Source organism: Camponotus floridanus, unplaced genomic scaffold (genome assembly GCF_003227725.1).
Source record: "Camponotus floridanus strain SB8 unplaced genomic scaffold, Cflo_v7.5 scaffold77, whole genome shotgun sequence".
In the NCBI taxonomy this organism is placed as follows: domain Eukaryota; kingdom Metazoa; phylum Arthropoda; class Insecta; order Hymenoptera; family Formicidae; genus Camponotus; species Camponotus floridanus.
The window spans coordinates 305,446-330,262 of record NW_020229846.1 but is presented as its reverse complement, the minus strand read 5'-3'; the positions used below and the strand labels follow the sequence as shown (position 1 = coordinate 330,262).

Here is a 24,817-nt window from a genome sequence, read left to right as displayed (position 1 = left end):
CAAATAATGAGCGTGTTTTCCGGTTAATTTCGTATGATATATTAACCTTTTGAATTTCTAACATTTTCGATATTTCACACATTTCATTAAATGATAGTTTAGATCGGGGTGTTCCAAAGCACCATAAGTTAACAATTAATTTCCTGACAATTCCCAGATAAAGCAAATGCATTGGATCTGACGGAAAATCTTCAACCATATCTATTGTAAGAATTGATTCTAAGATAGATGTACCCATATGATGGTCTCTTTGTAATTTTAGTCTAAATCATTATTTGTTCTTAAAAGAAAATTATTTAAATATGGATAACATACTCGATTATGAATATATTCTCCTTTTACTGTACATTTTGAACATGAGTAATAACCGGAATGACCCTTAGTAAATGTAATAAAAGATTTAGCAGGTACATCGCATATGAAAGCATTAATTTTAAATGGATAAGTGTGATCATTAATTGTTATACCGTAAGTTGTCAAAATAATTGCTTCGTCTGTGAAATTTTTCAAAAAAACATTTGCATCTGCAGGTTTTTCATTTCCGTAATAAATTCCAATAATATTAACTTCATTATAATTTTCAACTAAATTACATAGAATAGGATATACTTGACTACTTGAACTTTTAAATAAAGGGAGACCATCAATATTAATATTAACTTTGACACATTGCAAATGTTTAACAGAATACCGCGACAAGAGTTGCTTGATACAATTACTTAAACCGAAATGATAATACTGCCCTGGTCTTACATTTTGTACATTTACTTTTCTGGGAGTTTTTAACAAGCTACGAGCATCTAAAGGTAATGCCGGATATTTAGATTTTATACGTGCCAATAATTCATTTAATGCAACATGAGAAATACGATTTCTAAGAACCCATTCTTGAAGCCACGAAACAAAACTAAACGAATCATCGATGAGATTATCAGATCTAGAAGAATTAACAATATTAATTATTTCATTGATATCAAAATTGCTATCATTTATATTCTCATTTTCTAAAACATCGTTACTTCCTTCAGAATAATTAGAATTATTAATAGAATTTATAGACTTAATAGAATTATTAGAATTAATAAAATTAATAGAATTATTAATAGAATTTATTTGCTTAAGATTGTCCAAATCGTCATTCAATTGATAATTATTACTATAGATATCTGTTTTAATAAAAATTATTTGATACATAATTTGTACTATTGGATAATGAAATATTATTACTTGAAGTAGAGGATGCACTTTCAAATGAAGCTGAATTACAAATAATATTCTGCGTAATGCTAATTGTTGACTCTGTCATTTCTTTAGCTCGTCGATAATATCGTCGTTTTATTTTTGGCATTTTTTAAATTATTAATTATTATATATATTCTTACCTTTATTATTAATCTCTGCTGTCTTTTTCACAACTTCTATTTAATGATATGTTCACAACTTTTTCACAACTTCTATTTAATGATAGTGTAATGTTTCAAGCTGTGAAAAAAAGAATCTTAATAAGTTTTTAATAAATATTGATTATTACATTATTATTGTTTAGCAAATGTTAAACTTAACAGTTTATATATGTATAACTCGAAGATAAAGTGTCATAGTTTCTTAATTTTACACAATATGTCATTTCTTTAGCTCGTCGATAATATCGTCGTTTTTTTTTGGCATTTTTTAAAATTATTAATTATTATATATATTCTTACCTTTATTATTAATCTCTGCTGTCTTTTTCACAACTTCTATTTAATGATATGTTCACAACTTTTTCACAACTTCTATTTAATGATAGTGTAATGTTTCAAGCTGTGAAAAAAAGAATCTTAATAAGTTTTTAATTAAATATTGATTATTACATTATTATTGTTTAGCAAATGTTAAACTTAACAGTTTATATATGTATAACTCGAAGATAAAGTGTCATAGTTTCTTAAATATTATAAAAAAGAATGCAAAATACATCTAATAACTTTGTCAAGAAGTGTAATTAAAAAAATCTTTATAAAAATAATCTTTATCTTAATTATTAAGCAAAGTTTATAAATGCTATAAAAATATTGATTGTTTAATTTAATTTAATTTAATAAATTAATTTAATAAATTAATAAATAATTAATTTAATTAAATTAAGCATCTAACGCAAAACATATGATACATTATTAAAGTTTGTTTCGCTTCAATAAAGAACTTAGTAAACACAGATATAATGTTCTATGAACATACATTACATGCATATTCATTACAATTTCCTGAATATAATATTAAATATAACATTAGTAAAATATGTTTTACGTTTCATATTGTTGTTAATATGATATAGCATATATATCATATTAACTACAATATAACGTAAAACATATGTTACATTATTAATGTTATATCTAATATTATAATATACATTATTAATGTTATAATATACATTATTAATGTTTATCTAATATTATATTTAAGAAATTGTAATGAATATGCATGTAACGTATATTCATACAACATTATATCTGTGTTTACTAGATTCTTTATTGAAGCGAATTAATAATGTAACATATATTTTACGTTAAAATTTATTGCAGTTAATATGATATAGCATATATCATATTAACTACAATATAAATTCTAACGCAAAACATATGTTATATTATTAATGTTATATCTAATATTATATTTAGGAAATTGTAATAAATATGCATGTAACATGTGTTCATACAACATATTATATTTATGTTTACTGACATGAGTTCTCAGTTTTATTGAAGCAAAAGAAAAATTATTGAGCATACACTTATAAACTTGGAATGTAATGTTTCAAAGCTGTTGAAAAAAGATTATATATAATAATCTACTTTATATAATTCTTACCTATATATTATTAACTTTGCTCATTAATTCAGAATAACTTAGCAATACTTGCGCAGATAATCACACCTACTGAAAAATAATTAGAAAAGATAAATATCCATGCTTATTGAGAATTTCATATTTGAGGTGAATAACTAATCCCCAAAAACTTACCTTTTTAAAAAAAGGTAAAAAAAGGGCGCCAAGTTCATGCACTAATTGTATCCAACTGTCATATTGTCTACAAAAATAGTGATATAAAAAAATTGCGCCAACTAAGAATAAAAATTTGTACAAGATAAATAGTAAAAAAAATTTTAATTAAAAAAACTTGGCGCTGCCAATTTGATTAATAAATTGTTCAGCTTAAAAGTCTAAATTTACAAATCCAGAAGATCTTAAGAGAATTAATAATAAATGTCCAGCAATTATATTTGCTGTTAAACATATATTTAATTGGAATATATGCCAATTTTATTGGCAGCGCCAAGTTTTTTTAATTAAAATTTTTTTTACTATTTATCTTGTACAAATTTTTATTCTTAGTTGGCGCAATTTTTTTATATCACTATTTTTGTAGACAATATGACAGTTGGATACAATTAGTGCATGAACTTGGCGCCCTTTTTTTACCTTTTTTTAAAAAGGTAAGTTTTTGGGGATTATATCACTTCTTTTTTTAGTCTAATTTGCTAAGAGATATTATATTAAAAAAAGTATGTATATATATATATATATATATATATATATATGTATACTCTTTTAATATATAAGCAAATTATATGAAAATATATATAGAATAAGTATATATAATATACATTTTATATATATATATAATTAATATATTATATATATTTATATTTAGCTTGTAAAATAGATATATATATTTATTTACCTTACTCCAATTATCATACCGTACTGGCTCTTGCCAATTTTTAATTAATAATTTAATTATTTATTATTTATAACTTGCACTTTATCACTACTCAAAATGCGGTTAATGATACATGTCACTAATGACACATATGACACATGTCATTAATATCGAAAAGCGTCGCTAGCGCAATCTTCTGTCGAGAGTAGGAAAAGGACGTTTTCGCTTTCTATGTGTTGTGTACATGTGCGTGGACGACGACCATGATGATGATAATGATAAAGACGTTTCTTAATTGAAAATTTTCATATTTCGACTTTGCATTATGATATCTCCGTTAATAGATCACGCAGCGCAAAAAGAAAGATACTTTCTTTATACAATTCAAACTCGCTCTATCGATTAAGACTAGTAAGAATTCGATCCGTTCAGCCGTTATTGAAATCCGATAATCTAAGTTACTCTCAACTGTCCGACTCGCGTATAGATACACGGTGTGCCGCGCAATGCTTCGCATGAACTTGGCGCGAGACACTACCGTGTCTCTTGATACAGGGTGAGGCAAAAGTATGGAAACCCCTAAATTTTTCGAAAACTATGCATTTTAGAAACAAATGTTTCAGACAAAGGTTGTAAGGTTTCAAGTAATGCATTACGTAGCAATATCAGTGTAATCTTGAATAGCACCGTCGAGGTCACATAAAAATCACTTTGAATTTTTTAAATGGAATCCCCTACTTTTTATTATATATTCTTGTAGCTTGTTTCAAGAGCTTTCCAAAACACTATAATAAAGTATTTTTTCAGTGAGTAACTTTTCAAGTTATAAGGCTCAAAATAATTTCTTAATTTTACATAAACCATAAAATATCTAGTAAACCATTCATTTTTCGATTATCTTACCTTCATACTTTTATGTACAAAATAATGAGAGGAATCAATTGGTGTAAAGAAAACATACAGTTGTTTTTAAGAAAAAATATGGAATTGTTAATTGCAAATTACATATTTTTTCTTAGAAACAACTATGTGTTTTCTTTACACCAATTGATTCCTCTCATTATTTTGTACATAAAAGTATGAAAGTAAGATAATCGAAAAATGAATGGTTTACTAGATATTTTATGGTTTATGTAAAATTAAGAAATTATTTCAAGCCTTATAACTCAAAAAGTACTTAATAAAAAGGTACTTAATTATAGTGTTTTGGAAAGCTCTCGAGATAAGCTACAAGAATATGCAATGAAAAATAGGGGATTCCATTTAAGATTTCAAATTTGCCCCCCCTCACCGCCCAGGGGGAGGGGTGGGGGGGCTGATTTTAACGTCATTGTACGTCCCCCTCGAAATGACGAAATTTTGATTCTAACCATTTTTTCGTAGTGTGCTTATTTTTCGAGTTATTTGGCTGCCTAAGTTAAAATGGGTCACCCTGTATATATACCGGGTGTTTCAGACCACCCGTACACCCCATTTTAAAGCAAAGGAAGTGGTTATTTTGAAAAATGTTTCAGACAAAAGTTGTTGAAGATAAAGTAATGCATTACATGGGTAAATTTGATTGACCTTGGGTGGCGTCGTGAAGGTCATGTCAAGGTCGACTTGAATTTTTTAAATGGGAACCCCTATTTTTCATTGCATATTCTTGTAGCTTATCTCGAGAGCTTTCCAAAACACTATAATTAAGTACCTTTTTATTAAGTACTTTTTGAGTTATAAGGCTTGAAATAATTTCTTAATTTTACATAAACCATAAAATATCTAGTAAACCATTCATTTTTCGATTATCTTACCTTCATACTTTTATGTACAAAATAATGAGAGGAATCAATTGGTGTAAAGAAAACACATAGTTGTTTCTAAGAAAAAATATGTAATTTGCAATTAACAATTCCATATTTTTTCTTAGAAACAACTATGTGTTTTCTTTACACCAATTGATTCTTCTCATTATTTTGTACATAAAAGTATGAAGGTAAGATAATCGAAAAATGAATGGTTTACTAGATATTTTATGGTTTATATAAAATTAAGAAATTATTTCAAGCCTTATAACTCAAAAAGTACTTAATAAAAAGGTACTTAATTATAGTGTTTTGGAAAGCTCTCGAGATAAGCTACAAGAATATGCAATGAAAAATAGGGGTTCCCATTTAAAAAATTCAAGTCGACCTTGACATGACCTTCACGACGCCACCCAAGGTCAATCAAATTTACCCATGTAATGCATTACTTTATCTTCAACAACTTTTGTCTGAAACATTTTTCAAAATAACCACTTCCTTTGCTTTAAAATGGGGTGTACGGGTGGTCTGAAACACCCGGTATATATACAGGGTTGGGCAAAAGTCCGGAAACGGTCAAATATCTCGAAAAGGATCAACTATAGTGAAAAATTGTAAATAGCAAAGTTGTAGGGCTTAAAAAAATGTACCTAATGATGACTAAAAATTTTACTTTGAGTGGAGGACGAAGATCATATAAAAGTCAAATTGAATTTTTTAAATGGAACTGCCTACTTTTTATTGCATATTCTTATAGCTGACCTCGAGAGCTTTCCAAAACACTATAATAAAATATTTTTCCCTCAAGCATTTATCGAGTTATGAGGCTTCAAATCATTTCTTAATTTTACATAAACCGTAAAATATCTTGTAAAATATTCACTTTTCGATTATTTTATCTTAATACTTTTATGTACAAAATAATGAGAGGAATCAATTGGTCTAAAAAAAAACACATAATTGTTCCGAAGAAAAAATATGTAATTTGCAATTAACAATTACATATTTTTTCTTCGGAACAATTATGTGTTTTTTTTTAGACCAATTGATTCCTCTCATTATTTTGTACATAAAAGTATTAAGGTAAAATAATCGAAAAGTGAATATTTTACAAGATATTTTACGGTTTATGTAAAATTAAGAAATGATTTGAAGCCTCATAACTCGATAAATGCTTGAGGGAAAAATATTTTATTATAGTGTTTTGGAAAGCTCTCGAGGTCAGCTATAAGAATATGCAATAAAAAGTAGGCAGTTCCATTTAAAAAATTCAATTTGACTTTTATATGATCTTCGTCCTCCACTCAAAGTAAAATTTTTAGTCATCATTAGGTACATTTTTTTAAGCCCTACAACTTTGCTATTTACAATTTTTCGCTATAGTTGATCCTTTTCGAGATATTTGACCGTTTCCGGACTTTTGCCTAACCCTGTATATATATATATATATATATATATATATATATATATATCCGTAGATTTCTGCAGAGAACCGTAGTATACTTCATAGAACCGTAGATTCGTAGAGATTATGACATTTTTTCACTCTTCATATTTCCGAAATATTTTTATGTTTAACTTGAAATTTTTCTCAGATTAATTTATCATCATAAGCCATCATTTAGACCACATTTTGATTCATTCTGTGAGGATCACCGAACGAGCGAAAAAACAGATATTTTTGCGGATGCTCTTTACGATCTCATCGAAAAAAAATCAACATATATTGCGTCGTTTCTTTTCAATTCTAATTTATCTGCATCACTCCTCGAGGTGTTGGATGGGAGCGAGCGCGGGAGGAGCGGAAACGCCGTCAAAAAAAATAACGAAATTAATGTACTCGCGTTCTGAGGAACAGGGATGGAGGACGTTCTCGCGCGAGTCGCGGCGGAGCGGAGGCCGTTTCGATATCTCGATAAGTTGGGCGCCAGATGCGGTCTTTCACGCATCAGTTTTTCCACGAAACTTCAAAGAACGCGAAAAATAATAGCCTGCGTCGCCACGGGCCGACTAGCTCGCCTAACGGTAGAGGGGAGGGCTTTTGGGAGAAAATCAATTGATTATGCGAGACTTCACTAATTCGAAATGCGACAGACTCAACGACAGAAATCGACAATCACGAGAGACTAACACTCAAATATATTACGCGAATTTAACAAAGAAATATAACACATTTATTAATAAAGAAATAATATAAAAGGAAAAATGTAATAATGAACTTGAATAACAAATCAGGTTGAAAACGACGGTTCACAATAAATTCGAACGAAATACGAAAACGAAATGCACAATCCAATTAATCCTGGCACGAATAATAAGACGTTATTCTAAGCAAATATCTGTTCGAAATCGACAACCAAAACGAGAGCGCTCAGACAATCCTGTTGTTTAGCCGAGCCCGTTTTTATGGCCGGAGTTCGCCGGACTGAGCGAGACTTTACAGAATACAAGGGATTTTCGGCACGGAAATATTCGCGGATAATATTCACTCAAAAGAGTATCGCAATTTCGACAACCAAATCGACAATTTATCGCTACGGACTTTGCCTTACAATTTCCCAGTTTGCAATACAAAATGACAGCTTAATAATTCGACAGCATAAGTAACCATAGATCGAAAATACTTAATACTTTTGCGAAGACGGATCACGTATGCGACAGGCGAACGATATTTTTCGATATTCGATAGTCGCGGCGATCGGAGATTTTTGTCCGCCGACGTTTCGCCTCTTCCTTCCGCGCAAGTCGCTCAGATTTCACTCTCGGTACTTGGCGATTATTTCGCACCACGATAAATTCGGCAGACGCTACATACCATTTATTACGCTCTATTCGACGGCGTAATAAGCGCGACAAAGACGCAAATATTCTATTACCTCTTATCACGCTCTATTCGACGGCGTAATAAACGCGACAAAGACGCAAATATTCTATTTCCCTCTATTACGCTCTATCCGACGGCGTAAGAAACGTGACAAAGACGCAAATACTCTGACGCACACAATACAATAAAATACCATAAACGCTCATACGCCCTCTTAACAATTGACGACGACATACACACAATCAGACATCAAAAATCGCCCTGAGATAATTTACGGAATATTCTACGCGGCAGCGACAGCGGTACGACAACACGGGCGATATTCGCTTTCGCGATCCTTCGCGCATGCGGTCGATATTCGGCGGTCGATAGCTACGCGTAATGAACACCCGAAACCCGGAGAGAGACGAACGTTGCCTTATCAATTTAATGCCTACGACGCGAGTGTCCGCTCTTCCTCGGTCGCTTGCCTCCGATCGCCCGAAAATTCAGAAAGTATCGGTACCGAGCCGAAACGATCGCGAAACACAAAAATGGCGACGGCGGCAGAACGGCCGACTCGCGGACCGAATCGCGTATGTGGCTCACAAATAAGAGATGGGCAACCTCACCGATACTTCTCCTCGCCCTGGGGATGGTCCTCGGTCTCGTCCTCTGGTATCTCTGATATCTCGTCAATGGCGACAGCGACTTCATTTTACGACAACGAATAGACTAGAGCGACTAAGTAGCTCGAGCTCCCGCACCAGAATGATCCCTGGATCTCACGGTCCGGGGTCGATAGCGGCGTCAATGACCGCTTGGTGGGGTGCGCAGCCCCGCGGCCAATCGGCTCGCGACACGCAAGAGATCCTGGCGCCTCGCGCCACACGCGGTGTCCTGGCGCCTCGCGCGAAAATAATTTAATTTGAATTTTCAGCTGTCGCGGGCCCATTTACAAGGGCCCGATGGAGACTCCGCTGTCGTTTGTCCTCCTCGGAGAGTAGCGTTGATCGGACTTCCGTCCCTTTTTCTGGGACGCGGGCTAATTCCCCCGGTAGCGTCTTTTGCTAAGTGTTTTCCAGACGCCACTCTTTCCTCCGTTCGCTGTCGACGAGCGTCTTGACGCAATCTTCCTCGATGTGCTTCTGGTCCTCCGGATCTTCTCCGGCGAGGTGCCCGTTGTCGTTTATTACAAAGAAAAAAAGAATACCGGTATAATTAATAAAAAGGCATACAAAATAACGATAATGCTCGTCTCTCCGGGGATTCTCGATAATGCTCTCTCGAGGTTGATTCTGGCGCGGCCGCTCGGCCCGCGCCCCGTGAAAATCTCGGGGCGGATGGACGCTCTACGGGACGGCAACGTCACACCCCCCCATGCCAGGAGAGAACATATCGGCTTCGGTCACCCACAGCCACTATTCAAACGTTACCTACATCCGCTCGCATACGTTCGGGCGACCAAAGTCCCCGGAGCCGAGGAAGACACGAACACAAAATATTAACACAAAAAAAAAATTTTTCCGGAACGTTTTACTAATGCTAACAACGCTAAGCGACCAACTATCGCTATGCGCGACTCTGGTTCGCGAGGCTGTCTCTCGCTGGGGTTCGCGGTCCCGATACTCACGAGTACTTGCGAACGACATCTGCGACGCGATACGCTAACGACAAACCAAGTGGATTGAGGTACGAAAAAGAAAGGGAAAAACATAAAACTAGAAACGGAAATTAGTCAAAAATAGGTTTATTCCTTCTCTATACTCTTACACAAAGGGGTATTAAGAAAACGACAGCTAGGAAGAAACAGATAGCGCGAGAGAGACAGACACGGATATATATCGAGAGCGAGAAGAAGAAGAAGAGCTCTCTCCGACAGCCGTTAGTAGGGTCGCGGGCGGGCGGCTCCTCTCGCTCGGCGTCCTCGAGGGGGGTCCGGACCTTGGTGGCCACGGCCTTCCTTATACGGCCCTTGGGCCAACCAACCAGAGCGGCAGTATGGGCAGGTCTTCACGGTTACCCCCGGTGTGCCGCAGCGGAAGCAATAAACTCGCCTCTCCTCTCGGGGGCAATCTCTGGCCAAATGGGTGCTGGCGCCACAATTCCAGCACCCCTTGGGCGGATCCGGGAGGCTCGGTGACGGTGATTCGGCGGGAGGTTTGGCCACTTGTCCGAAGCCGACGACAGCCTGCTCCCTTGGGGACTGTCCCACGGGGACCCCGGGCTCGGAGCGTCCCAGTCCTCCGTGGAGGTCGAATCCGGCTCTACTTTTAATGGGGTGGTCTGGATGGCCACCTCATGTGCCGCGCCGACAGGCTCGGTGCTCGCCTCCCGAGTTTCGACGACAGCCTGTATGCCGGCCTCTCGTTGGGCCGGGAATTCGCGCACGCGGGTGGTCGTACGCGCCTCCCTCATCCTCTGCGCCTCGTCTGCCAGGGCTGTCCAGAATCCTGGGCGTAGTTCATCGACAGCCTCGATGACATCTCTATATCTTTCCCAAAATTCGCAGGACATTCTCACTCTATTTATTGGTGTGTTAGTTGCCTGGGGAATCAGATGGAACATTATATGGTTTCAAGTCTTTAATATGCACCTTGCCTACTGATCTATTAGCGCTACTATGCAACTCGTACACAACCGGCGACAACATTTTCGCGATAGTAAACGGACCGTGGTACTTAGTTGCTAACTTTGCCGAAATATTCTGAGCGGCTGACGACAACACATGCTGCCGCTTCAGAACTTGCTCGCCAATCGCAAAACGGTGATCTCGTCTTCGCAAATTGTAATAATGCGCCTGTTTACTATGCGCAGCCTCTAGATTTTCTACTACCCAATTCCGTAAAGCCTGAATTCTCTCCATGCGCTCTTTCCAATTCGCGGGATTCGTCTCCGCGACCTCGACAGCTGGCTGATGCCTCCCACGCACGGTGTTAACCGGCGGCGGCTCTCTGCCAAAATTTAAAAACACTGGAGTAACTTGCAAAGAAGTATTGTACGTTGTATGATATGCCATATTATAAGCGAATCTGAACTCAGCCAAGTGTACATCCCATTCGCGGTGATCGTTCTCGAGAAAAGCCGTAATCATAGTCTTGAGTATCCGATTAACTTGCTCTACCGGATTAGCCTGCGGATGGTACGGAGGTACCGTAGAGTGAACTATGCCGTGTTCGTCCGCAAATGCCTGCAATTCGCGATTGATAAATTCCGCGCCGTTGTCCGTCAAGAGTACTCGCGGTGCACCCCAACGATTCACGATTAATTCATTCAAGAGCTCGCGGATCTTTTTGCCCGTTGCTTTCCGGAGGAGGCCACATTCAATCCATTTGGTAAATAAATCTTGAATCACCAAAACGTACGCGTTACCGCTTTTACTCGGCGGAAAAGGACCCATAATATCCGCTGCTACTACCGTCCACGGAGTTTCGACAGCTCGGCGTCCCATTAACCCCATCGGCAAATTCTGCTCTACTTTCGTTCTTTGACAAACGTCACAATGTCGAACATAATTGGCGATCTCCTTAAACATACGCGGCCAGAAATATCGCGTCGCTACACGCTGATATGTTTTCTCGACTCCTAAATGACCTGCTTGTGGTCCATCGTGGGCCTCCCTAGTAACGTTCGCGCGCGCTTCTTTAGGAAGTACTAGCTTCCACTGCTCGAGATCATCAACAACCTGCGATACGACAGCATTCGGTTTTCGAAAATAGAGTTGGTCGTTTTCAATTTTCCAACTCGAATTTTTACGTGGCTCATTCTCCATGTTTCGAACGCGTGCATCATACCAAGTATCTCCGGTAATTGCGACAGCACATAATTCATTGGTAGTCTCGTACATACGCAACAACGCATCAGGAACATGATATAACACTCCTTTTTAATGCTCGATCGTGTAATCGTATTCTAATAATTCTAGGGCCCATCGCGCTAAACGGCCTGTAGGATTTTTTAAATTATGTAACCATCGTAGGCTGCTATGATCGGTGATGACTCTAAAATTGTATCCTTCAAGGTACGGTCTAAACTTTTTAATTGACCAGATGACAGCTAGACATTCTTGTTCGGTCGTAGAGTATTTCTTTTCGGCTTCCGACAGCGCCCTACTCGCGAACGCGATCACATGTTCTACGCCTTCCGATTCTTGTGTCAAAACTGCTCCTAAGCCAACCGAACTAGCGTCCGTTTGCAGCGTAAACGGCAGTTCGAAATTCGGACACGACAGCGTAGGCGGCGACATAATGCACGATTTAATTGATTCGAATGCAGATTTTTGTTCATCCCCCCCCTCCCAAGAGAAATTCTTCCAGATGAGACGAGTTAGCGATTCTAAACGCGTTGCACGGTATAAATCGGCGATACCATGACGCCATGCCAATAAAACGTCGTAATTGCTTGATATTCTTCGGTGGCGGATATTCAACAATTGGCGCGGTCTTGTCAGGGTCAACTTTAAGCCCTTCCTTTTGTATTAGAAATCCGAGATATTTCACTTGAGATCGACAGAATTTACTCTTTTCCGGATTTATCGTTAGACCTGCCTCCTAATTCGATCTAACACGCGTTTTAGTCAAATGCTCTTCAAAAGTACGTGTCACGACAACAATATCGTCTAGATAGGCGAAAGCGTGAGGTTCCATTTCCGGGCCTATAAGCCTATCAAGCAAACGTTGAAATGTCACGGGGGCACCGGTGAGGCCAAACGGCATTCGGGTGAAATGAAATAATCCTTTACTCGGTACTGTAAATGCCGTTAATTCGCGACTGTTTCTCTCAAGCGGAATCTGGAAATATGCTTCGCTTAAATCGATAGTCGAAATATAACTGGCTGATCTCAGTTTATCAAGGATTGCGTTCATGTATGGTAATGGGTACGCATCCTTCTTCGAAATGCTGTTCAATTTCCTAAAATCGAGACAAAATCGATAGCTGTCGTTAGGTTTCTTTATCATTACGACCGGGCTAGACCATTCGCTCTTAGATGGTTCAATAATTCCTGCCGCTAACATTTTATCGACCTTCGCGTAGATCGCTTATTGAATTTTTGGCGAAACGGGGTAATACCGTTGTTTAATCGGAGTATGCCCGCCAACATCAATTTTATGTTCAGTTAAGTTAGTCGCTCCCGGTTTGTCCGGATCGCCTACTATATGCTCTTTCAAGAATTTAGCTAATTTTTGACTTTCGCGCGATGACAGCTCATGTAAACCGCAGCAAATAAACGGATTAGATTTCGACAGCCGAACTCGTTTGGTTTTGCGAGCACGGGTTGTTTTCGCGATCGACAGACTATTTTCTCGCAGGCTCTTATTCGACTTCGGTTCCGTTACGTTTGCGCTTCCAGACTCTAAAGAATCACCTGATTCGCGACTAACAGCATTCTCGACTAAATTTACATGACAAACGGAATTTATTGGCTGATTCTCGAAACGATACACCTTGGCTGGTTCATCTTCAAAATACTATTCTTGGCGTGAAAAATTTACTATTATATTAAACAAGCTCAAAAAATCAAGTCCCAGAATGTATGGGATTGCTAAAGACGACAAAGCATACGCTTTTAACGAATTAGTCCTACCATATAACGAAAAAGGAAGATCCACCTCCCCCCTCACACATGTCGTTTGGCCGGTTGCCGTAACTACTCGTCGGCCATCCGACTTTCGAAATTTTAACTTCAAATGACTCACCAATTCGACAACATTAGATCCTAGAAAAATACGAGTCGAACCACAATCCACTAGAGCGCTAACCTCATTTCCTAATAAATTAACACGAATAAATAACATTGATGGAATGTCACGACAACCAAAAGCACTGAACGAAAATTCACGAGAACAATTAACGACACGAAAAGGGGGTTGGGGTTCAAAAGGAGTCGGGTCCCCCCCATTATTCGACTTCTCTACTCTTTTCCCGAACAGTTGGGACACGTCCGTAACGTCACTTCCGCTCGACCGCAACAATAGCAGTGTACTAGCGGCTTTACAATTTCGCGAAATGTGACCTACGCCCTCACAATTCCAGCACTTTCGCGTGGAATTTCGCGAATCTGTCGAATCTGCGGCCCCTGAGGACGACGAAACCTCCTGTGCGGCCTCCGTCCCGGTCGCGACTCGAGTTGTGCGATTTTTAGTCCTCCTCTCCCTTCGCAAGTTCGATTTTGACTCTGATTCCGCCTCAGATGTACTCAACGCGGCCTTGCGAGGGCTGTTTCGTATTACGCGGTGCATGGTACGCAAGATCCGGAAACAATGACTTCTTCGGAGTCGGGGGTGCCCGATAACGTTGCGACAGCGAGTAACTAGCTTCTACGCGAGTTGCCAAACCTTCTAAAGCGTCTACGTTTCCCACCTCATTGCGACGGATGGACTGTTGGAAGCGCGGTAATAAATTTCGAAACGCGCTGTTCACTTACTCAGATTCAGTCCATGGTGGCGATCGATCGAACATAGTTCGAATACAGACAAAAAAATCAGCGACAGACTCATGTTTTCCCTGAGTTCTTCGCATTATTTCTTCGCGGAGAGCAAATTGAAAATCTGGGTCCCCGAATCGCGTTCTCCACGCCTCTTTAAAAGCGTTCCAATCCGACAGCCGATTGCGTTTACTACGAAACCAATAAAGTGCTATACCGGTTAGAAAGAACGGTAAGCAACGTAAGATGTCTTCGTCGGTTACGGGAACTAACTCGCGATCTTCCTCAATTCGAAGCAAAAAGGTCTCCGCATCCTCCCCACGCGAATCCGAAAATTTTAAATTCCATTTACGCATGACGTTATACGCCGTCATCGCGGAATTTCTCGTGTATTCACGCGGAAAATCTCGCTCTCTCGAGCGCGGAGTATCGCGAGAGCCAGAGGATACGCTGAATCTCGCCCGATCCATCGGACTATCAGGTCGAGCTCTCGCATCCGTAGGGACTTCTAAAAGTTCCTCGTCCGACATTTTGTCTGTATTAAATTTTCTATCTTTGCGTACGCGACGCAGCAAACGCGCGGTCTGAATTGAATAACTCCCTTCCGTGGAAAGTTTACGCCGCTGTAATTCTTCTAATAATTGTTCGCGACTTAACACGAAAATCCAATCGTCCTCTGGATCGACTTGACTCATACGATACAGAGAGAAAAACTCGAAACAAAATAAATAAGCTCGAACTCAGCAAGACATGGCCTGATCACCGCGATAATACACGTCGACAGCTTAATAACACAAGATAAGGCCGTTATTATTCGAAGGTCGACAACAAATACGTAAAGGTCGGCAAAAGAATCGTTCTAACGAAAGCATTAACTACACAAGAAACGAACACACGACAAAAGAAAAGTGACTTTGAAATGACTCGACAAATAATTTAGCTCGCATAAGCTCCCCGAACTTTCTCTTTCTCAACGCGTGTCCCTTTTTCAGGTGCTAGATATTTCTTTTGTTTGCGACATGGCCCTTTTTTCAGGAGCTAAAATTTCCTTTCGTTGGCGACGTGGCCCCACGTTGGGCGCCAAATTTTTGCGACGTTTATTCAATTCAATTCAAATAATTCGCGACACTCCTCGAGATGTTGGATGGGAGCGTGCGCGGGGGAGCGAAAACGCCATCAAAAAAATAACGAAATTAATATACTCGCGCTCGGCGGAACAGGGGTGGAGGACGTTCTCGCGCGAGCCGCGGCGGAGCGGAGGCCGTTTCGATATCTCGAAAAGTTAGGCGCCAGATGCGGTCTTTCACGCATCAGTTTTCGCGAAAAGTCGAAAGACGCTAAAAACGATAGCCTGCTTCGCCACGGGCCGACTAGCTCGCCTAACGGTAGAGGGGAGGGGTTGTTAGAGAAAGTTAATTGATTATGCGAGTCTTCGCGGTACCGACAGACGACAGACAAGACGAGGATCGACGACCAAGCGAGACGAACACTTAAATAAATTACGCGATTTGAACAAAGAAAGATAACAAGTTTATTACTGGAAAAATAAAGTAACAATACGAGTGACTAATAATAAATCGATAGTAAGAAATGGATCGATATTAAACAATAAATCAGCAATCAACAAGAAGCGATAATTTCAACTGAGATTAATAATTCCTCACAGAGACATTAGTTCGCTATGATTTTCACTAGAAACGAGAACGAATCATACAAATCAAGTTGAAACGACGGTTCACAATAAATTCGAACGACATACGAAAGCGAAATATACAATACAAGTAATCCTGGCAATAATACGACGGTATTCTGAGCTAATATTTGCTCGAAATCGACAACGAAAACGAGAGCGCTAAGACAATCCGGTTGTTTATCCGAGCCCGTTTTTATGACCGGAGTTCGCAGGACTGAGCGAGACTTTACGGAATACCAAGGGTTTTCGGCACGGAAATATTCGCGGATAATACTCAAACGATATCGTAATTTCGGCAGCCAGATCGACAACTTATCGCTACGGACTTTTCCTCGCAATTTCCTAGCTCGCAAAACAAATCGACAGCTTAATAATTCGACAGCATAAGTAACCATAGATCGAAAATACTCAATACTTTTGCGAAGACGGATCACGTATGCGACAGGCGAACGATATTCTCAAATTTCGATAGCCGACGGCAGACGGAGATTTTTCTCCGCCGACGTTTCGCCTCTTTCTTCCCTGTAAGCCGCCCAGATTTCACTCTCAATACTTTGGCGATTATTTCGCACCGCGACCAATTCGGCAGATACCAATTATAGTTTATTCCGCGCTATTCGACAGCGTAATAAACGCGACGAAGACGCAAAGATTCTATTAACCTTTATTACGCTCTATTCGGCGGCGTAATAAGCGCGACTAAGACGCAAGTACTTTCACGCTCACACTACAATAAAATACCATACGCACTCTTAACAATTGACGACGACCTACACGCAATCATACATCACAAATCGCCCTGAGATAATTTACGGAATATTTTACGCGGCAACGACAGCGGTACGACAACACGGGCAGTATTCGCTTTCGCGATCCTTCGCGCACGCGGTCGATATTCGGCAGTCAATAGGCGTAAAGAACACCCGAAACCCGGAGAGAGACGAACGTTGCCTTATCAATCTAACGCCGACGTTACGGTGGTCCTTCCTCGGTCGCTTGCCTCCGATCGCCCGAAAATACGCAAAATATCACCGTCTCGGCATTGAGCCTGAGCGGTCGCAAGACACGAAAAATGACGACGGCGGCAGAACGACCGGCCCGCGGACTAAATCGCGTACGTGGCTTACAAGGAAAGATGGGCAACCTCACCGACTATGTTTCCTCCTGCGGGGGATGGTCCTCGGCCTCGTCCTCTGCTCGGTCTCGTAATCAGCGACAGACAAAAGCTTCACAAACGAAAACGATAACGAAATAAACTAGAGCGACTATTGAGCTCGAGCTCCCGCACCAGAATGATCCTGGGATCTCGCGGCCCGGGGTCGATAGCGGCGTCAATGACCGCTTAGTGGGGTGTGCATCCTCGCGGCCAATCAGGGCACGGCACGCAAGAGGTCCTAGTGCCTCGCGAGATCTGCGGCGCTTTAGCGCTTCGCGCGCAATTAATTTGATTTAAATGGTTAGCTGTCGCGGGCCCATTTACAAGGGCCCGTTGGAGACGCCGCTGTCGTTTGTCCTCCTCGGAGGGTAGCGTTGATCGGACTTCCGTCCCCTTCGCTGGGACGCGGGCGAATTCCCCCGGTATCGTCCTTTGCTACTCGTCTTTCAAGCGCTACTATTTTCTCCGTTCGCTGTCGACGAGCGTCTTGACGCAATCTTCCTTGATGTGCTTCCGGTCCTCCGGATCTTCTCCGGCGAGGTGCCCGTTGTCGTTTATGACAAACAAACAAAAAATCGTTACAATTAATAATCTTTACAATTAAAAATCTTTACAAAATAACGATAGCGCTCGTCTCTTCGGGGATTTTCGATAACGCTCTCTCGAGATTGATTCTGGCGCGGCCGCTCGGCCCGTGCCCCGTAAAAATCTCGGGGCGGATGGATGCACTACAGGACGGCAACGTCACAATATATATATATATATATATATATATATATATATATATATATATATGTATGTATTTCAGAATGTTTCGATTTAGATATAAATATTCGAGAAATTAGAACAATATTCGATTGTAAATAATATATATTTTCTTGCGAACATATATAATATTATATAATAAATATATGAAAAGATGATAAATATTTACCTTTACACAGCCGGCTCTAAATAACTTGTCCTTGACATATATTGTCAAGGTCACCCTGAGTAACATCCAAAAAATTTTAAGCGTCGCTCGTTGTTTATTAAAAAGTTATAAACAAAAGAAGTTTTATAAATTTTACAAAATGTTTGGACACCATGTACATACAAAAATAGACCTTTTATATTGAAAGTTATAAAGAAATAAACGTATTGAAGAACATTTCAATTTCTTTGATTTTTACATATATATACATATATGTATATATATATATATATCGATTATAATTGAGGATCTCGTTTTGTGTGGAAAGTTGCAAACCTATGTGGAAGCGTACAATAATAGACCTCGCTTCGTACTGACTTAGGATGGTGTGGGACCTTGCTTCACGTGGAAAGTTAACCTATGTGAAATCAAATCTACGTGGAACTGTACAATGGAGATCTATTATTGTACAGTTCTACATAGATTTGCAATTTTCCACGAAGCGAGGTCCACTTCTGAGTTAGTGCGAAGCGAGGTCTATTATTGTACGCTTCCACATAGGTTTGCAACTTTCCACACAAAACGAGATCCTCAATTATAATCGATATATATATATATATACATATATGTATATATATGTAAAAATCAAAGAAATTGGTTTACAACTTCCCATGTAAAATGAGGTCCACTCCATTCCACTTCTGAATAATTTATTAAATATTTCTTATTAAAAATGAAAAATAAATAATTAACCACATATATGTCAAAAAAATATTCCATTAAGTGCACGAGATGTTTAAAGATTATGCGAAATTTATAAAACTTTTTTTGTTTATAACTTTTTAATAAACAACGATCGACGCCTGAAATCTTTTGGATGTTACTCAGAACAGTGACCTTGATAATATATGTCAAAGTCAAGTCATTTGTAAAGGTAAATATTTACCGAGAAGACTATTCTACATACATAATTTAATTATTTAAATATTCTTTAAATATTAACATAAGAATCCATTAATTTTATAATTATAATTATTAATAATTAACAGTGATTATAATTATTAATTATTAATAGTGATTATTATAATCATTAATTATATAGTCACCGTTAAGTGTAACATTAATATTACAAATTATATAATTAAATATTATAATATTAAATTATATAATTATAGTCACTATTAATTATAGTCAAATTACTTTTACGAAAAATATTTATATTTATTTTACTCAAATGTAAGCAGATTTAAAAAATAAGTCTGCTATAATTTATTACAGATTATTTTAAACAAAATAATTGCAAAGGTAACTGCGTGTCCAACTTCGAAAGTGATTTTACTTTAATAAAGAGCATCCGCAAATTTCGCTCGTTCAGTGATCTTCACTTATTGAATCAAATTGTGATCTAAATCTAAATAATAGCTTCTGATGGTATATTAATTTGGGAAAAATTTCAAGAACATAGGAATGGTTTCAGAGATATGAAAAAACAAAATTGTCGAAATCGGTAAACGAATCCAACAGATGTGATAGATGAAAATGCCATGTAAACTTTCATCAGTTCAATTTTCTCATGGAATCCGTAACAGGAATTATTTCTTAAAAAAACTGTAATTGTACAATAATTTGTTTAAACAAATTTATGAATAACAAGATTATTTTGCAATCTCGGATTTAGAAACAGAAAACCAAATTAAAAAAATTAAATTATAAACAGTTCTTACGCATCTTTGTTCAGTTCCATGTACAGTAAAAAGTTAAGTAAACTATGAAAGCACGTCTAACAAGAAATATCAGTATAAGGCGTTCAGATAACGATATTTGATAATAAACTCTTCAATAACAAACTCGTTATCCTACAGTTTCTAAGCCAATATTTTTGAAATTGTCCAAAAATTTCAAGCCCTTCAACTCCGATAAGTATGGCCAATGAGATTTTGAATCATAAACACGCATATTTCTCTAACTTTGAATCAACATAATATTCTCATTTATTCTGTACCGTAGATTCGCTTATAGATTACGACACTTTCACTCGTCATATTTCCGAAATATTTTTATGCTCAATTTGAAATTTTTCGCAAATTAATATATCATCATAAGCTATCATTTAGACCACAATTCGATTCAATCTGAGGATCACGGAACGGGCGAAAAAACAGATATTTTTGCGGATACTCTTTACAAACTCGTCGAAAGAAAATCACCATATAACCATCCTATTTTTGATCCATTTGTATCTGTTCCAGAGTTTTATTTTTGGTCTCAGGTACATAAGAAAGCACGAATAAAGTACCAGCGAGACTGCACGCAGTGAATGTCCAAAACGGTACGTGTGTACCGTATTTATTAGCTATGATCAGGTATAATTTTGACACAATAAAAGCCCACAAATTGAGTATTATTGTAACTATCGTGCTACCAAGAGCCTTCACATTTATGGAAAACAGTTCGCTGGTTATGGTGAGAGTCACAGGAGCCAAACCCGAACAATACATGATTACGTAAATAGTTATGCCAATAGTGGGCAACCAATTGCTGGTATTTATATAATTGTATTGCAAATTGAAATATGTTGCAACTATAGCAGTCGAGAATGCTGCACCAATGGTCGAGATCACTAGCAGCGGCTTCCTGCCAATGCGATCGCTAAGAAACATAGAGATGGTCCCAAAAATCACTTGTATGGCACCTAAAATCATAGTTAAGTATTTGCCTTCCAGATTAGTGTGCGCTTGGTCCAGGATTATTTGAGCATATTGTATCACAGCTTGAGCACCGCTCATTTGCACAACCCCGTTCAAACCCAACAATATCATCAAAGCTCTGCAAGATCAAATTTATTAATTAAATCCGTTTACTGATAAATTGACAGCTACTAATGTTATCAGTAATTGTAATAATCACCTGTCCGTTTATATTATTACGCGTTATATACATATATATAGGTGAAACATATATATACATATATATAGATAATATATATGTATATATATGTTTTACCTATATATATGTATATAATACATATATATAGACATACATATATATAGATAAAATGCAAAATATTTTTAATAATTATTTTATGAAAATATAACTATATATAGGGAATTGTTACGTATAATTATAAGAAGAATAAATATAATATAAATTAATATAATTATTGTTAGTAAAATTGTTCAATCCTTAATGTTTTTATTTATTGAAGCTTGGAAACATAATAGAAAAATTAATTCTACAAAAATTATTTATTTGTTTTTATTAAATTTCTTATTTATAACAAATATTTGTGTAAGTACACATTGATAAATCAAAATTTGACAACTCACCTGCGATTTCTCGATGCAAATAAGAGTTCTCGAAAATCACTTTTATTAGTCAAATCAGTTTTCACGGATCGCTCGATATTTTCTATTTCTTCGTGAATATTCTCTTTACCTCTCAACTGAACAAACGAATTTATGGCTTTTTGCTTGTCGTTGCGGCGCAAAAAATAATATGGGGATTCTGGTACCCAGATGAATATAATCACAAACAAACACGGGCTTGTCAAAGATATGAGGGCGAAATTTTGCACCGATATAAATGGGGCTACTACGTATGCTATTAAAGTGCCAAATTTCGAAGCCATTCCTATCATGGATGTCAAATTACCGCGGATATTTGCTGGTGAAATTTCACCCAAATATATTGGCATGACTGAAAAACCAATGCCTGTACTTATACCAGACATGAATCTTGCTATGTATAGCTCCTATATAACAAAAAAGGAATAGGGAAATTAAATATATCAAATTGATTACGATGAAACAATATTTCTCCCGAACTCAAGGACACTTCTTTGAAATTTTTGTAATTATATTTACTTTTAAATTATATTTATATTTAAAAGTTGCATATATTTTTTAAATTTAATTTATAAATTATTTTAATCTAAATTTTGCAGGTAATAATTGTGAATGTTGTTTGTATGAAAAGTATAACATTGTGAAAAGTAACAATTTTTAAATATTATTCGTCTTATATGCAGTTATGTATATTTCATATATTTGGAGGTCAATTAATTTTCTAAACATTTTTTTCACAATAGAAACTCTTGCAGAAACAACATATGATGAGTAAGTTATTTATTTCATACATAAACCAATTCTCTATTTTTATTTATTTGTTTGAAATAATATACTTGCAAAAGTAATTGCTTTTTTATTATTACTTAGATAAACTTTGATAGATTATATATATATATATATATATATATATATATATATATATATATGAATAAATTAAGAACAACCTATAAAAAAAATGTGGCAATAAATTTACACTATATCATAAATCAATACAATTGTATTATATCATGAATCAATACAATGCAAACATTGTTACTTTTTTTTCGCTGATTTTTAATATATAACATATTGAAATGCTTAAAACACATTGGCTATAGATAATATTATGTAGAAAGTTACATTACAAATTCAAGAACCATAGCAATGTTTTGACTCGATAAACGCTATCATATTGATATTAAAAATCTTTGAATAAAATATATAATATAATTTAAATTATTTTAAAATATGCTTAGCACTTTATGTATCTGTAATTATTGAATTCAAGAAATCTGTAAAAAATTGATCATCTCGAGAGATATCATTTTAAAAGTCATCAGATAATAATGGTTTAATAATATTGTTGTATTATCAAATAAATATTATCAAACAAATTATTATTTTGATGATTTTTAAAATGATAATATTTCTTCACAACATTTGTGAATATTTTTATTTCAATGTGGTTACGCAAATCACGTGCTTTCATAATGCTTTAATTAGATAAAATTTCATTTGTTAAAGAGAGGGGAGAAATATCTTTGATAAATAAAATAAATCTTGTATATTGGAGATTGACAGAATTGAAGGCATGATTGTATATTATAGTAAAATAAAATTTAAATTAAAAGCATTCTATTTAAATCATCTGTCAAAAAAGAATGTATTCAAAATCGCGAAAACATCAAAATATAAACTAAGCTTTAAGTCAAATTTTTAAAATAAAAAGAATAGTGGTTATGACTAATAAAGATTAAATATTTAAAATTTTAATGATTAATTCCCCAAAATGTTATATACATGCGATTTTGAAGAAAATATTTTTTTTATGTATCTTATAAATATAGAAATCATTAAATTACCCATGGTGACGTTGCAAAAGCTATTATCAACCAGCTAATTATCGAAGGCACAGCCGTAAATAACATGGTATTTTTTCTACCAATGAAATTCACCATAAGTCCACAAGTAATGGCACCTGCAATTGCGCCGAGCATAAGTAAAGATGCCACCCAAGAGGCCTCGTCCGCAGTTAAATGAATGGAATGTTTGACATTATTATCTTCCATTAATTTAGGCAAGGATGGTGATGGCCAACCCAAAAATTGACCGATTGACAGCATGCCCAGGTTTCCTTTCAGATAAAATAATACGTTTTTAAAAGGATTGATTCTTCGATAAAATGCTAATTTTATAAATAGAATATATAGAAAATATTCTTTACACATCTTTTTATGTGTATACAAATAAACAATATATTTTATTCGTATATAATATTGATCATATATAATAATTTATTTATAAGCTGTATTAATATACATATAAATAAACACACACAGAGTAAATTTTATTTATTGTATTTTTCATAAAACTTTTTCTGTTTTTTAAATTTTAATATATTTTTTTATTTAGATATTTAGAAAATATTGATTTAATAAATAACATAATGAAAATTGTATTTAGGTATCATTCGTAATTAGAATTAATGAATGCATAGTGAGTTGCACAAACCTGCTACAGCAGCAAAATATATTTTCTTCATTTTCACAATATAATTGTTTCCATGTACGAACACTAAATGATTATTATTTACAGCAACTGAAAGAATTTTAATTTAAATGAAAACAACTTAGATAATAGCGTCATATCAATTTTATCTGGAGTAAAATTTTGATATTTATTTTCCATTATCGGACGCAACAAATTTGAATGACCTCTATCTTGATATAATATATGATCTTAAAATATGAGAGATAAAATATTTCTTATGTGATTAAATTATCTCGTGGATAAATGAGTGTGCAAAATATATCAGATATGTTACGATTGTATACTTTGTAATATATTATAAAAGAAAACCGCGAAATCTAACACTATATCTAATCAAATTCTTCTTATTGTTACGTCCAGTGGACTTCACGATTCTTTTTTTTCTTCGAAACGATATCGTGGAAGAAAGAAATCAAGGATCGGCTTGCATTCGAAACACAAAGTGATCCTTCTTAAAAATAA

At 36.2% G+C, this 24,817-nt stretch overlaps 2 protein-coding genes across 2 annotated transcripts; both read right to left on the bottom strand.

Annotated features, from left to right (window-relative positions):
- Nucleotides 1-10,180: 10,180 nt before the first annotated feature.
- LOC112639589 lies at nt 10,181-17,708 on the bottom strand. Its single transcript, XM_025414118.1, has 2 exons — nt 17,560-17,708; nt 10,181-10,840 (listed from the first exon to the last, which is right to left on the bottom strand). Exon 2 carries the CDS (start codon nt 10,808-10,810, stop codon nt 10,313-10,315), a length of 498 nt encoding a protein of 165 aa, XP_025269903.1. The 5' UTR covers nt 10,811-10,840; nt 17,560-17,708; the 3' UTR covers nt 10,181-10,312.
- Nucleotides 17,709-19,787: 2,079 nt separating this feature from the next.
- LOC105251155 (facilitated trehalose transporter Tret1) lies at nt 19,788-24,371 on the bottom strand. The gene is made up of 4 exons (XM_011257731.3): nt 24,317-24,371; nt 23,668-23,939; nt 21,806-22,230; nt 19,788-21,305 (listed from the first exon to the last, which is right to left on the bottom strand). The coding sequence occupies exons 1-4, from the start codon at nt 24,345-24,347 to the stop codon at nt 20,699-20,701; spliced, it is 1,335 nt and encodes a 444-aa protein (XP_011256033.2). The 5' UTR covers nt 24,348-24,371; the 3' UTR covers nt 19,788-20,698.
- Nucleotides 24,372-24,817: the final 446 nt, after the last annotated feature.